Source organism: Prorops nasuta, unplaced genomic scaffold (assembly GCF_024137725.1).
Source record: "Prorops nasuta isolate Cenicafe-Biocafe unplaced genomic scaffold, Cenicafe_Pnas_1.2 PNAS00015, whole genome shotgun sequence".
Classification (NCBI taxonomy): Eukaryota; Metazoa; Arthropoda; class Insecta; order Hymenoptera; family Bethylidae; genus Prorops; species Prorops nasuta.
The window spans coordinates 1,174,269-1,191,452 of NW_027116812.1; the positions used below are offsets into that span (position 1 = coordinate 1,174,269).

General features: G+C 39.2%; 1 protein-coding gene across 11 annotated transcripts in view; it reads right to left on the reverse strand.

The window, feature by feature from the left end:
* rg (rugose) overlaps nt 1-16,239 on the reverse strand; it is a 149,312-nt gene extending 133,073 nt beyond the window's left edge. For all 11 annotated transcript variants that reach the window (XM_066736540.1, XM_066736537.1, XM_066736536.1 and 8 more), the window contains exon 1: nt 13,534-16,239. In XM_066736540.1, coding sequence (XP_066592637.1) covers nt 13,534-13,767 — 234 coding nt within the window. In that variant the 5' untranslated portion in view covers nt 13,768-16,239. The remainder of the gene's footprint in view (nt 1-13,533) is intronic.
* Nucleotides 16,240-17,184: the final 945 nt, after the last annotated feature.

Below are 17,184 nucleotides of genomic sequence, written 5' to 3' on the forward strand. Positions count from 1 at the left end.
GGGCAGAGCAAACACACTCGTCGCATATAAATGCTTCGAGTTGTCTCTCTCCCTCTCTTCGCGGATTATCACTATTTCAGAGGGTGAAAGGTGTACACAGTATAGACGTGTTTCAATGTGAAATATTCCGCTTACGAGTTTTCCCAATCGCCACAAGATGTTGTTGCAAAATTGTTGGTGTACAATTTCGTTTTTTGATATTTAGCAAGAAAATCTATCCACATTCATTGGATCAATCCTCTTATTACGTTATATTATATTTTCCTCGCAATTTTTCCATTCATATGGTACAGCCCAACTATGCACAAGTATATATATATAGATATACTATATTTATATTTGAAACACTTAACAAATCATTCCTCGCGAAGTAAATTTCGTCAAAAGTTTGGATTCTACTGGATATTATTATGGTAGCTGTATACTAAGAGCGAAAATAGTTCTGACAGTTTAGGACTGCGAAATTGCTTTAACGCTGTGTTTAAAAGAGAGAGAGAGAGAGAAATTTGAACGGTAGGTAAATACAAGAAAGAGAGAAAAAGAGAAGAGAAATGGCACTCAGAAATAAGGATCTTTATCTGCAGACGTGATGTAAAACGAAGATTGTCGCCGATTTCTCGCGTGAGGCGACGACGCGACGACGGGGAGATGAAATCGTCCGTCCGCTGCTAGGCTCGCAATTATGCCAAAAGGGGAAGATAAAAGGGTACGATCATCCCCTTTGAGGATGCTGAAGGATCGATAATAGGCATGCTTCTTCTGGATTTTCTCGCGGAGGAAGAAAATCGTCCGCAGAGTAATGCTGATCCATTTCGGATCATCAAGTCCTACAGTCCCTTTAGCCACCTTCTCTACCATCAATTCGATGACATCACTGCTTTTCTCAACTCCCAACCCCTATTTATCCAGCAGTTCAAATCTCTCCCAAAGCCGCAGCTTCAAATAAATTCTTCACCCGACGCGACCAAGCCGCGCAGCTCGTTTCAACAGATTTCACATGATTCAAATCTAGTTTTCCCTTCGAGATTAATGTAGAATTTTCTGTAACAATTTTATCGACAAACTTGCGCAGAGAGAAAATATTCTTTGGTATATACATGTATTGGTTAGACATTTTGTGGAGAAATTGAGGCGTTTGTATCGAAATGAGATAATCCAAAAAATCTTTGAAATATCCGAAGGACGAAGTTTTCTTGAAAAGAAATAAAAAATTAACGACTTGATTTTTGTAAAAGAAAGTTTGATTATTATAATTGTGTTTAAACAGTGTCATCAACAATGTAGAGATGTTTGTGTATTAAGTGCTGTGTAAATAATTACACGTTTATTTTTATGTCTAACAGCAACCAATCTTGAGCCTATTGTTCGCCATCACAATTTTAGATACTTTTTGCCCTGATCTACTTTATCCGGAGGACCCTGTATAATCTCGATGCTGGACTGAACTAAAACGTGAACAAGATTCCAGTTTCTTATAGTAACCTTTGTTCTCCACTTTATTGATCCAACATCTGCTTTTGACTGATTTTTTTAACATTTCAAATTCGGACAGCGTTTCTTTATCTCACGTTATATTTTATTATCTTTAAACTGTTTGTTTCATTAAAGTTATCTTTTTTTCTGAGTAAAATAATGCAATTGGTCGATTTATCAATAATTTTTATAGAATAGGAGTAATATAATTTAAATAATATTTATTCTTCCTAAATTTGACTATATTTACTTAACGAAGATTCTGTCAACGTCACGAAAGAGCTATCAATAAAAGTTAAAATTCATCTTTCAACAACTCCATTTAGTTAAAAGGCGTTTTCACTGTGCAATGCTGATATAATGGATCCTCTAAAGCGCATATGCTTACCTGCAAGGGTAAATCTAGAAATGTAACAAATCAGCATAACGTAACTGTATTGCACTTCATTTCATATCAAGCTTTTCATTATCATAATTTTACCGAGTGCCTATGGAATGCTGTCCAGACTTGAAAAGCGATGAAGTTACGTTGGGCTGTTTTGTTAGCAGTCCAGATCCATCCTAACAGAGAAACAGAAATCGTTAGTTCTCGTCAGAGCTTTCAGCTAAATGCAAGCTGTACTTGATGTGCAAGATGCGAAATTCTCGCTGTTACACGGCCTGCAATAATTTCACATGTTACCGGCCACCCTTGCGGAATATTCAAACACTCGCTTGCCACTAGAATGCATGCAAAGTGCCGAATGCCATCACTGTCCAGTACGTGCCACGTGCCAGAGATTATTTCACCCTCAAAATCATCCAAGAATGGTAGATTTTTCTGTATAGCGTAATATCGATAAAAAAGCTCGGCTTTACTAATTGCAGCAGGAGAGTTATCATTATCATTATTATCGATTTGAAATAAAATATTCAATTGATCTGTTCTAATATAATACTTATTATTATTCAGTGCACGTCAATAAGTTATTTTTCTCTTTTAAAAAATCCTGATGGAAAGTTTATCTAGGTCCTCGTCAATTTATAGCCACAAAAAATTGGGCGTATCTGTATAAAGTTAATTTATACCAGTCAAAATTTTCTCGCTACAGGAGCAATGCACTTTCGGACCAACAACTGGGATATCTGTTTTTAGATATAGTTACACTAGTAGCTAGAGGTATCAGCAAAAAACGGAAAATCTATAAACTGAAACTAAAAAAATTATGTTTTAGTTTTAAAAAAGTTTTAGTTAGTACTTTTACCGAACGAGTGAAGGCTTTACCCTTTTAATCATTTATTTCGCGTCAAATGAAACTATTACTTCTTTTTTCTCCTAAAGGATTGAATGATTCAAATCTCCAAGGAGTATGCACACATTGATTCCAGGCAGTTTTGCCCGTTGTGTAACTTTGCAAAATCTGCCAATAATGTATATACAGGCTATGAAAACATACGCGTTTAGAACTAGTTAGAAGCTTCTCTACGAGCCTGCCTAGTATTTAACCCCTTAACAATGCATGACATATATTGCGTCAAAACCAAACTTACCACTACTGCATGTGTATGACGCATATTGCGTTTTGCCATAAAAGCATAGTGTATAAAATATTACAATTTGACTACAATTTGCTGCTTTATGGTTTTCAGCGTCGCTGAATTCAAACATAGCATTCAAATTTCGAAATTTAAAATAGGATATTCAGTGCATCGCATGTCAGATTTAAGAAATAAGTGGAATAAAAATCCGAATTTATGTTTTTAGGGGCACTAAAGCCAAATTTAATGTAAAAACTTGGACATTTGAAGCAGGGTATCTAATATGGCACACGTGTCGATATACAAACAATAAATGGATTCTTATAAAAGTCTGTTTTTTATATATATTTTTATCTAATGTTTGATATAGATTCAAAAACATATATCTTTCACAATATATGTATAGAAACATATTTAGATATTATTCGTTGCACTGTTAAGGGATATAAGTCAATTTGTAGTCAGACAGTTTTCAATAATCAGAAAAACATACAATTTAAATAGCTGTATTGATATATAGTTTTAAGGCTAGCTAAATTGGTAAGAAAACAACTGTAATCCCTTTTTGTTTTTAATCTGTTTATAAATTTTCCGCTAAACGAACAGTGATTAGTACGCAAATTTATACTACAAAACTAGTTATTAGCTAAAGAATATTACTGCATCGATCACCTAGAAACAATCGAACATATAATTCCAGAATAGTACACGTACCAGAGAATGATAATAGACACTCGAAAAAAATTTAAATGCCTTCATTATCAGCAATCATAAAACATAATTATACATCAGAAAAATATTATACAGGCATCATCTCTTTTTTTCAAGACTCGATTGATCTTACCAGAGATTTGCCAATGAATCAGGTCAGCTTATCGAGGAACGTCAGTTTTTCACAGCGAAATCGATCGGTTTGATTATAAATCGTTTCTCAGACAGCCTCGAATGAGCCACGAAGCTTTTTGGGAGGTTTCGTTTCGAAAGCTCGACGCTCACCGGACAGGCAGTTCTGATCTTGCAAGGTGAGTCGGTAATTGATGGGCTCATCCATCAAGTTTCTTACCACTCGATTTTTCCAACTCTATAATCGGAGAACAATTGATTTTAGAGTTGATTACTTTCAATTGCACGTTCATTTATCGTTACCCCTTCGCGGTTTACCGCAGCCTAAACATCCAACTCGAGAACGAGTAATAGCTCGAAATCGAAGATTGGAAGATGAGCCTAGGGGATTTTGCCGAAAATCGAATCTGCTTTATTGAATGAGTTTTCGAGCGAATCAAAAGCAACTTATTGTGTCGTGTGGCAAGTCGTACATGGTGCACGCAATGACAAGAGATATCGAGGAGGATTCGAACTCAATTGCATGGAAGACTCGACTCGGAGGAGCGAGCAATTAAGCATCGAATCGATATCGGTGCAGGAACCTGCTGATAAGCACGACGCATCATCCTGGCCGGTCCCTCCAGATTCTAATCATCGCTCGGCTAGAGTCCTCGGACGGGGAATTGCGTCTGACAATTGATTCCTGACGAGGCTCGTCTCGCTTCTAATTTATCTATCCACGCTATGATTATAAAGGAAGTCGCGAAGCTCGGATCATCCGTAACACGGGAATTCTGACAAAAGATGTTTTCTTCATTGTGTATTGTATGTAATGAATGAATCATATACAATATTATAGGTTCTTCGATTAAGCTATCAAACTGTTAGAATCAAATAGACAAATCGTTATTGTTATAAAAGAAGAAATAACGCACATCTCAAAAATGACAAGAAATGTGAAAAATAATCAGATATATGTGTTACACTGTAACGAATGCTTTCTTGTTTTTTTAGCTTGCTTAAATTCAAAACGTTCAATAATACATTTCCGATGTAACTTTTCTTTGACCAATCCAATTTGGTTTCGCTACAGGCCCTTGCGCCCGGTAAAGCGAAAATACCAGGACTGAATTTCAGGCAAATCCCACAATTCGATTTACTATATTCTCGTACATTGCAGGGAAAGTCAATGGAATTACTACAAAATCCTTCTGTCTAGCCCAAGAGGCTATCTAATCACTCTGCGATAACCCTTTTGTATGTAATTAGAAATTCGACTGGCCTTTGTTGATACTGTATGCAACGTAAAATTATATATATATATATAAAATTCTTTGCCTCGTTGCAACTTTCAAATGCTACAAAAAAGTGCCCAATCGTTTGCTTTAAAAAGAATGATGAGTGCATCACGAGTAAATTGATTGGCTATTTCGATAGCTTTAATATTTTTCAGGAGAGTTATTAAATCAGTTTAATTGCTTATACTTGAATTCCTTTTCTGCATAGGAAAAGTTTTTATGTTCAATGTTTGGCAAACTTGGAGATTCCTGATGGATGAATTATTCCTATTGTTCTGCATTGAAACGTGAAGTTGAATGACTATTTACATCGGGCTATTAATGTAGATCGGCTTTTGTAAGCTACTTGCAACTTGTCCATCTCTCCAAGGCTAATCCCGATGAACAAAGAACTGTTACATTTTCAATTGCAATAATATATTTAATATAAGTTTTAAACTCCATTCTATTCAAATGGAATGTGTTATATGTATAGAAATGGTAGGTATTTATTCGGCTGCGTAAATATAATGGATTCCCTATTGAATAAACCGAATAGCTAATCAGAATTTCACAAAATACTTTCAGTTCCACTGCAGGATGTTTAATTAATTATCCAAAACTTCCGTGTAATACTTAATTAATGCTTTTAAAATTTACTTAATTACAGGCGAATATTTAATTAGTGACAATTATTTTAGATCTTTAGGGTTAATCACATGGAAACAACCTGTCGAATTGAAGAGGAATGAAGCTTAAATCGAAGTCTACTTATCTTTATGATCATTATTATTAAGGGAGAATTTGTATTTTAAGAATTAAACCTAAATTTTTTGTAGAGAAAGAGAGAGAGAGAGAGAGAGAGAGAGAGAGAGATCCTAATCAATATTTTATCGAAACTCCATTAAATGGGGTACACATTAGTAAGAAGTTTTAGGAAAATCATGCAACCACTTTTACAGGTATTGGCAGAGATTTGCACGTGTGCGAGCGGATGAGAAACTGGAGCCGGAAGTGTCAATAAGCGGGATAAACGGCACGGAGGTGCGAAAACAGGTAGGTACGGTTGTAATCAGAGCGGAAGTTGAGCTCTGTCGATGGGGTAGAATGCGAATTGGGGTAGCTGTGTGCTGCACGTTCGGTTCCAATTACGCTGAAGACTATGGGCAAGCAATTAAGCGGTCCTTACGAAGGAATTCCTAAACGACTGCGACGCGACGCACTGTAGTTGCGTGAATCGCTCGTCCGACTGGCTTAACTCATTTGCCATTCGACCTAACAATTGATTCGAATTCTCTTACCACTACACCCACCCCCACCGCCATCTTCAATTTACTGCCAACCATCTTTCGACATCCATCAAGTGTCATGTCCCAATTTCCATCTCTTCCAATCAATTTAAACCCCGCACTGCCCTTCCCATTTCGATAAATTTATTTCACAAGTTGGATGAATAAGTACCTCCAGGAAATCTCGTACACGTACACGCACGATCAGCTTCAGGAGACGAGCAATGAATTTTTTACGAAATTGTAAGAGGCAGTGAAATCTTTTGGTTTGGAGGGAAATAATCGAGGAGATTCAGTGGAGAGTTCATTGGACTGGTGGTAAGGCACTGCAAAAAGGGACAACGAGGGGGGTGTCGATGACAATACTATTATCATTAAGGTTCTTGTCTTATTTCTTCTATCATCATTGCAAATATACCACACCTTAACGTTCTATGCTAAATTTAACCTTGATTTTTCCATCGTAGCACGTATGTGGATTTATTTCAGATTATAACGAAGAATTGGCACTTTTTCTCGTATAATAAAAAAGCTTTCTAATAGGACCAAAAGATTATCCTTGAGAAGCCTGAGGATATTATCAATGTATTATTTCTAAGCTGAAACGGGGATTTCATCAACATTCTCTCTGGAGGTTATTTCGTTCTGTGTTAAATTTAAAGAGTTTCTATGGTAAATAAGAATAATGTATACAGCTTTAAATTAAGCGAACGAATAAAGTATGCTTTTGGAATTATCTGAAATTACTATGGAGCTTCGTTAGATTCTTCATATAGCCTTTAGCTTATTTATTCAAATTGATTCGATTCTTAGTTAGATCCAAGTAAAACAAACCATATGTTTAAGGCCAATGATAAATGACATTTTGTCATAAAACAATTTACTGTGCAAATCTCGATATTAGATTAATAGTACTCCTGGGATCGTTTGATCGTGATGTAAATGTTAAATTATTATCCAATATGACATCTGTGTAGAATTGCTTGCTCAGCTTCATCAACGTCTTCATCAATATAGTATAGTCCATTATAGTGGATGCCCCATTAATCCGCTCTAGTGGTAAAAGGGATCTGTTCAAACACATTTCCGATGAACATTCCAGTACCTATAACTACCAATTTTAACGAGTTTAATTGTAGTACAATCCACACTTTATCTTAACATTTCAAGCACGTGCCTCTCTATATATAACTGACTAATGTTGATTAAGGGAGAGGGGATCAGAAGGATCCAGGCACTTTTCAGTATACAATAATAATTTGCAATTTTTTGCTGATCATTCGTAACTGGAAAATTTTGTTCATTTTTTAGAAACAATTCTCGTTTTTAATAGATGTGTGTTGTACTTTATAGCACTCTGTTAATAAATATTAAATAAAACGAATTGTTGATTGAGTAGGTTATCAGTGCCTACCTACACTATGTGACCTCTCACTTGACGAACTCAAGAGGAGATTAAATGATCCATCGAACGACTAACAATTTCAATATCGATACACGTTTCTTGTAAAGCGATTGAAACAAAATATCACTACACGTTGAAATTATATTCCGTTGGATCGGTGGTATGTATACATACGAGTCATTTGCCAGGCCTCCTCTTCCTACTAGAGCTGGAATCAATGAGGATTTATAATAGGCACAGAGAAGTAACAATGCACGTCACTCAGAATCAAACTGAAATATGTATGGAGATTCTCGTTATATGCTTGTTGAAAGTGCATGCAAACATTATCAAGATTGCAACAATGGTAACAGCATCAATAATGGAATTCCTTTGTCCCTTAGGCGATGACCCGAATCCTTCGGTAATCGAAGCCCGTGATGAAGGATTTTTTAAATCGGCCAATGCAACTCAATGCGATGCTTGTCCTCATCATCTCCCGGGGCCAATAATAAGCTTCGGCAGAAAAAATTAATCTCGAGACTCTGCTGGGGTATTTTAAAAATTTAATTTACAGGGGTCTGGGAAATGAAAATGCTTGTTAAAGGCGTAATTCGCAAACAATCTGGCTGAGCTACGAGCTAATAAACTTGCTGCTATTTGTAAAGTGGGATTTATCTCGTTGGAAATTTCTTGCTCCGCTCGACCTTTCTTGTCCTGAAAGATTAACAGGGGCTTCCCATTTAAATCCGTTTAAATGGCTACGCGTGTGTCCGCCACTTTTCATCCACGCCGCGACATCCGTTGAATGCTTTCGCATTAAGCTCCGAGGATGTATAGTTCGATGGTCCACATCCAGGCTGAAGCTTTCAATCATTTGTAGAAATTAAAGAAAAATGCGAACACCACGTGCATCAGATTCATCTATCATTATATTCTATTTTTAGCAATTCCAGACGTTAATTCCATCAGTATCCGAGTGGACTTTCCACCGAGAATTTCGGTTAAATAAAATGAATATTTAATGGGGGTTCAGAAAGAAGACACGATAAGGTTCTACTTTTCAAAATAAGGTTATTCGCAGGATATCCCTCGGATAGCCGGATGGAAAGATGCTGAAATTTCAATACTTAATGCACGTATACTGATTGAGAGCAGCTCGCAACATTTGTAACGGATGGCTATTTGCACGCTTGCCAAATGGAACTAGAACCACCCTTCGGCATTTACCCAATAAAAACAACGCCACGAGCCTCTCCCCAGTGTCAATGATGCTTCAAATTTCAGCTTCCGCTGTTTGCTCGAGTTTTCCAATACACCCGTGTTCCTTGTGTGACCAGAGGATCGAAAACCGAATAACACGGCTTTACCTACCTCTCCCGAAAAACTGTTTGCAAGACTAACACGCGTACTTCATTGATGGTGTCATATACAGCTTCTGGAGAGTCTATGTACAGCTTTAAATTTTGATATTCTGCCTTTTCTTTTTTTTTCCTGATCTTGAAGTTTGAGGCTGCATCTTTTTCAAAATTGGTTGAGACGTTCGAAGTCGAGCATAGAAAATTTGCAACTTTTATAAACTATAATTGTTTGGGAGAATTTAATTAATTATGAACAATCTCTCCAAGACGATTATAAAAATGCAGTCTATATAGCTTAGTCTCTGTGTACTTCAGGATAAACAAACTGCAGCTCGATTGAAATGCGAATCCGCGCCACTTGGGAAAGTTCCGTTTGTCTATTCGTTCAGAAACGGTGATTCGTCGAATAATTTTTTATTTAATTACATCAGCATCGAAAAGTGTTCCCTAACAAACTCGTTAGAGCTATGACGCAATTTTGATTTTAATGCCGTTGACTAATTAGAAAATTTCATTTAAAAGAGGATTCTGAGTTATATATATATATATATATTCGCAATAATCAGAGTTTCCTGCGATGTGAAAAGATTAAAAATTGTAATTTCTCTGGTGCAAACTTTTCCAATTAGTATAGAGCTGCTGAATATTTTTTTCAATACAGCAAGCGAATTAAGTGCAGGTATAAAGGCCATGATCCATTAACTAATTGGTTCCTGTATTATATTTTCAGTCGAATCTGATTGATTTTAATTATACGTATATGTTTATCCTGATGACTCATTCGTGCTCTTGCATACGATCACTGCCATGTAACCACAGTAATGCTGTATTAATCATCAACCAATTTTCCCAAATGTAATTTCACGAGTCTGCTGAAAAAGAAAATGTGAACGAAAGGCAAGAAAATACTGTTAAATATAATTGCAAAACCGCTATTGAAAATTATAATTATTAATTGGAAAGAATTGCTTATTATTTTTCGTGTTAGCTATAAGTAAATTCTATCAATATTTTGTTTGTAAGAAAAATACGACAATGGTTAAAATTTCCACAGGAGGACTATATATATGTGTGCTTTTATCTTGTTCGTGTGGGGATAGTGAGCATGTGTGTATGACCCGATGCATTGGCAGGGCAAACAAAGACGGAGAAACTGGAGGCTCCGGTAGCTTCTGGTATCGCATCGGCTCTGATTGGCAATGTGCGAAACTTAAACAACGCCCGTTCTCGTATCTAGGGTAAAGCAAATTTACTAGTATAGGTTGAATAATTGTTGCCAAACAGATGGCCTGGCCATGTTGAGACGTGAAAACAGATAGGACAGTGTTAACCTCCAGCGTCTCTAGAAGCCCTTTGCAAATGCTCCTATGACAATAATATCTCAGTCGTCCAAGGACGAATAAACGGATCAAGAAATAACAACTGCATTCGAGTCTTAGGGAATTGCGAGAAAGATGCTCCCTCGTCAAGAATGATTTTATTGCACAGCAGGAGTGAATTTCGACCTCTGCAGGAAAATTTGTCCTTTGCCTTGTTTTCCCCATTTTTCTTTTCTTTTATATTCAAGAAGAAGAAGAAGAAGAAGAGTCGAGTTTTCGATTAACAATGAGGACACACAAGCTCGCGACGGAAATACGGTAAGGGAAGAGCTGCGTTAATCTAAGCTGTAAATTTTTCAGCAGCCAGGCCCAAGAGGGAAGGGTAAAATTTACGAAGGAATTCACATGAGAGTGGGAGGAATGCTTGACGGTACACAAGGGCCTTTTCACCCCCGCCTGCCGAGAAAAAGGGATAGGAATGTTTACCGCTGCAAACCTTGGCGCGTAGTGATAACTTTTTCCCGAAGGACGTGCCAGCATCCTGGGAAGATTCTACTCTACATGCCAAACATCCGGATGCTAATAAATTTAAAAGTAACATTGAAAGTTGCTAAATTATATTGTCTAAATGCAAAGAGAGAGAATCAGTTCTCCAGGTAATAAAAACAACAACACTAAATATAATTCGTATATTTCATTTAATTGATCGATAATATGTACAGTTCGTTTGATTTGATGAAACAAATGCTCGGTGGTCTCGTGAATAGTTATCGAACAAAAAGGGTATGCTTACATGTATCGTTCGATGAATAAAAGCACAGGTATACATGGATTATTAAATCGTCAACATGTATAATATATAATTACATTGATTCTTAATCTTAGTGAAATTTTTATAATGGCCTATAACTAACAGTTTCATTAATAGCTTTAATTGGAGTCAACACGCTTAACTATGATAGACGGGTTGGAAGAAACTTTGGAGATATTACGTGGACCCTCTTAAGACTGTCAACGTGCGAATAGTGCCCGGAAATAAGAAACTCACCCCCTCCCACTCTTACAGTCGCGTGCACACGTAAGCACAAGCGTCGGATCTTTCACTTTTGCCAAAAAGATTTCTTATATCTGGAGTTACTCGGAGCATTTTGACAGCACAGGTAGTATAGTGTATGCATGTATATATCGAGGACGTGCCTGTTCTCAAGAGTCTAGAATTTGGTATGCACAGCTTCAAAAGTGCATATGTATATCATTCGATTGCCCCAATTTGCCGAGTGTAATATCGATTGCTAGCTGGAATCTTTCCGAGATGCCGACCGTTTTGGGGGGAAAGTGCAGATGAGAGGATGAACGAAAGGTTTATTTTTGTCCCTTCCTCCGCCCGCGGCCATCAGCACAGATACCAAAAGCGGCTATTAACTCGATGTACGTCGGAGATAGAGATAATGTTACATAGGTGCTGAAAGTTCGCATTGAATTTTTTCTCAATGCTAGACTGAATGCCGCTTTGAGGCTCGTGAGAAGAAACATGACCTCATCTTTAAAAGATCCAAGGAACTCCATTTTCATTATCGCACATATGCAGCTTGAGTCATTCCAACCTTAACGTGCAATTATCTCGAAAACTTTGAAATATATGACAAAATATTTTAGAAGAAACCAGCTTGGTTCCAAGAGGTATGTACATGGTGATATAATTTATTTGATCTGGAAATTTCATTTGAAGGTGACCTTAAGTTTTTCATATGGAGAACCGACTTTTTTTTATTGGATATATTCTCTTTTGGACCATCTCAACAGCTTCCCAAAATGGGACCTGGATTTATCGTTTAAGTCAGGCGTCTACGAATTATTTAAATTTCAAATTGTATTACAGAGGTGTGGGGTTTTGGATGAGGTATATGTGCGAATAAAATGAAATTTATTAGGCTTAGATGGATCAGTCGAGCCTACTATGCAATATTTAGTAAACGAATAGGGGAAGCGTTAGATTTATGTAGTGATTTGGAAAGCTCCTAAAATAAGTCACAATCAAATGCAGTAAAAAATAAGTGATATTAAATTTGAAAAACGTTGAACGCGATCTCCCTACGACCTTCAAATGAAATTTCAAGGTCAACCCATTTAACACCCCCCTTGAAATCGAATCACTTCTGTTCGAAGCATTTAGTCATACCTTTGTTCGATAATTTCCTAAACAGTTGCCTGATAAAGATTAAAGTGACTCACCCTATATATACACGTATCATGAAAACGAACCCATACAATTGAAAAGTGTCCATTATTCTTCGCAGTAGCCGAAATTCAATCTAACAAATCATTTATAAAAGTAAGAAATCGCTTATTAAAATCAATCTACATATATGATATGTAACGGAATTTTGGTACAAGACAAGGGGAAAATGTCGTATCACTGCTGGTGGAGGCTAGTTGGAAGGTTCTAGCACACCGAACGTTAAAAGTCGTGTTGGAAGGTTGCGAGAGTGCAATGGCCCTCGAGAATAAATCTTGCACTCGACACCAAATTCTCATTATCGGCGACGATGACGACGAGGACGATTTAGCTTCCTTTCGAATCCCTCCGATTACTGAGCACTGCACCCCCTCTACCCTCCAATTACTCCGTCTTCGACAAAGGGACGCCGGCTCTTCGTTATTCCAAAAGAAGATCTCGATTGTAAGAGGCTCGCTGCTTATCTCCGCACGGGATTCATTTCGCGTTAAAATCGACTAAAGTTCTGCTCGCATCGTCATGGGAATACCAATCAATGAATGGTTGATTCTAATTCAGTCGCAGTCGCAGTAGCAGTCGCAGTCGCAGTCGCAGGGTTTTTCTTCGGCAGAAACTTTCGTCATTAGCTTAATTAAATTAGTTCCCTGAAGGATGGACCATTGCTGGTGGCTCCGCCGCGCCGCCCGCACGGCTAATTCATAATCGAACGAGTGAATACGTGAAATGTCTGGATTGTCATATAGGCATCCAAGTTTTAATCGGTATCGAACTGGAAGAGCATTTTCCAATGGAAAATGCGAGAGTGCAGCAGAGTCTCCATTAAATCCGGAACGTAAGAAGGCAGATCTTACCGAGAAAGCTTTGAGGAAGACCAAGCACTGTATGATCCCCTCCATGGTGTCTCCGGTTAAGCAGAAAGTTCCTGTGAGATGACGACCCTTCCTGCCGATAACTGAACAGAGATTGGCCTGCACGAAGGCGTTTTGCGAACGGGAGGTTGCGGTGAGAGCTGGGTGATGCGGGCCGGTGCTCATTAAACGCTCCAGCGAGTCCATCCTCCGAAATGCTTGATGCTCTTTGGGCATCCGCCCTGTCCGTTACCAAAAAAACAAACTCACACCAGGAGCCGACAATAAACCCCACTTGCCCTTCCTACCTCCTCCACACCTCTACTACCTCTAAACTCCTCTTCCAAATGCAACGGATTCGACCGATTTTTCGATTCCTCCCTCCGATCCACTCCGACTATGATCCTCTCCAATTTATTCACGAAGAAACCAAATTTTTCTACGCTTTCCTTCCCTCCCCAAGCATTTACACGCTCGCTCACTTCACTCGATACAATTCGCTCTGATTTTCTTCTATTTTATTTCCATTAGTCTCAACTCGTCCCTCTTTCTCTATATATGTATATGTATATATTATAAAAGTAACACTGATAAAACACCTTATGAGTTCCCTTAAACTATAATACACGTCTTAACGACTGCTCCGATACCCCCTAGTACAGAATCCTAAATGAATGAAAATGAATATCCCAACTTTTCCGAGTTTACATCAGGATCGACCATTTCATTGATGACTCGATATGTACACTGCTTAATGAGATGTTCTATTCCAATTCTCAGCATCAATTTTCATCACAGACTAACACCAGCAGCTGATCGGTTTTCGTTGTCTCTGGTACACACGCGAGATTTACAGAGGCCTTGAAAATTCGATAAAGTAAATATTTTAATTATCAAAGGTTTCGCGTTCGCACATCGTCGAGAAAACTTTCGATCAACGGAGATCCTATGGTGTTCCGCGTCAAGATGATGGGGAAAGTTGCTTTGTGTCCAAAAGTACCATTCGTCACTCGTCACTCGTTGCAGTGGAATAATCCTTTGTTGGTAGTCGTGCGTGTTTACCATAAAACACCATGGTAGCCTTAACTAACGCAGAGGCAATATATGCTTGGTAGGATGCTGCTGCTGTTTACATACGACAGATCGTGGTTCGCATTTGCATGATCCGAGTCAATGAACTTTGCATCGAGACGAACACACGCTCGAAGAGTTCATCAAGCGCGCAGCGCGTTTAACTATTGCCGCCTTACCGACAAAGCTCCACTGCTCTCCCAATCGATCTCCTCGAGCTTACTCGGCCACTGACTCAGTCTCAAAACAATCCTCGCGCAAACTTTTTGCCGGGCGATAACTAGAACGTCGTGGGAAAAGCCAACGCGTTGCTATCTTCCCGACTCTTCCCGTTTCTTCCCAAACATTTTATACCGCACAACTTAAAATTTACGGCCAGCAGCACATCGCAGCTGCTCGATTCCACGCAAGCATTCCAAGGACTCGGATGGTCAACATCATCCGCGCTATCACTGCGAATCCCGATCGCTATCCCTTTCGGACAATCCTGAAGAAGCCAAGTTGAGTAAGCGGGTTACGGACTTTTTATGTCGCATCATTTTTATCGATTTATTATTCAAGTAAGATCCCTCGGTGTGAAACGTCTGCAGGGAATCCTTGAGGACAGAACTCATGTCTATTCGGGACAACAGGCTTGGGGATTCTGCAGCTTCTGCGAAATAGAATAGACGGTTTGTGGTGGTGTTGGTGAGGAGGAGGACTGTGATGGTATCGAATGGTGAGCTTCGGCAGTCGGGCTAGTGTAACGTCTGATCAGATCACACATCTCATAGCACAGGAGGCATATTCCCAGGATCAGAAATGTATCCATCCTACGAGGATTTCCAGTTGGCTGCCTTGGAACACTTAGAAGAAAGATATAAATGCTGCAACCGGAATTCTCATTCTTCGGTATTTTTGACCCTGCCTCTTGCCTAGTTATTACGGCTTTTACGGGACGGAGGAGAGTGCGGCGATTGTTTGCGTGAAATGCTGCAACTGGCAGGCCGTGGCAGCTGACAGACTGGAGAGTTCTTCAGGGTGTCTCTTCAGGGTGTTTACCGCAGGGATGTCAATCATAGGTCGTGACATAGAGCAGCACTATAATCGACTCGTACGACGGTCACGTTACCAATACTACCACTAGTGCACTATTAAAATACTAACTACCAATATCGTCCCACTGATAAAAGAACTCGTTGTTCGTTAGACTCCTCTCTTCAACAATTGGGATCCCAGCACTCTATAAACACTACCGCCGCGGCATCTCCTCGAGTACCAAGGACACTCTCATGTCCAGTGCAGTGGGAAACTCGAGGAACCATGAACGTTTATCCTTCACTAAATAGGAATAAAAGTCGTTGTGGTAACCACTGAGAAAAATACAGGACCACGAAGAAGAAGAACCATCTGATCACTGGGACGTTCACACGAGGTATAATCCAGAATGATGCGAATTTTCCAGTGGTTCTTGCGCAACCAACGTGATTCGACGTTCCATGTCAAAATAACGAAGCGAGAGATTTTGGTTGCACTCGGAAAGTGGGTCAGTAGCAACGGTAGTAACAACAACAACAGTAACAGTAGCAGCAGGAGGAGGCAGTTGGCCTGCTTTCATCAACGCTGGAACGTAACTGTCGGAGGTGCGGGAGCGGGAACATCAGCGGGCTCGCAACGGCCCAGCGTATGACTAGCAGATACTCTTCGTGCTAGGGTGCGCCTTGCCGAGGGGTGGGAGGCAAGGGATGCTGGGCGACGGCGCGGCCCGCGGCGTCACCCCGACAAAACCTCCCCCACCCCTATATATCGTCCACCCCCTCAAACAGCCAACCCACTATGATTCAACTGTGCCACTCTCTCTCTCTTTTTCCCTCCCCCTCCCCCCTCCACTCGTATTCTTCTAACCTTCCGCACCGCACCCTGCTCTTTTTGTCCAATATATACCCCATCTCTTACACACTATACGTACAAACCTATTCTCTCCCTCTCTCTCTCGCTTCCTTCAATTTCTTCCTTTTGCTCTCCCCCGAACCTTTTCTCCCGCATTCTCGCTTTTCTTTCCACCTATATACCTTTCCATATTTCTCCGCTTTCTCCTCCCCACGATTCTTCCTATATAATGACTGTAAAAAGACATCTTTCAGACTGCAGGTTGACAGTCTCGTTAAGGGAACCTGGAACAGTCCTTGATTCGAGGGATTCGAGACTCCTTCCAAATGGCTAAGGGACGCACCATGTTTAATATCCAGATCCTGGAAAATCAGAGTTATAACGCTGCTAATCTTGGAGGACCAATAATTGCTACCACTTCCATTCAGATAAGATTACAACTCTATCGGGCCTGTTTCCCCTTAACCCAACCAAGCTCAGGCTAATTGGCTCGTATTTCTTAGTCAATACTTGATCCAGATGCATATCACCGAGTCGAGGTAAACAGTCCTTGGTAAGTGTGCAGTTTAGCAAATTACTGGTTGTCCTTAATATACTATGTGTATATATAACTATATCGATGGGCATGCATGTTTTTTAACCTACACTCGTGCTCTTCTTTATCAAAACAACAATGCCTACAGCTACACGAATCAGAACACATAAAATGATCCA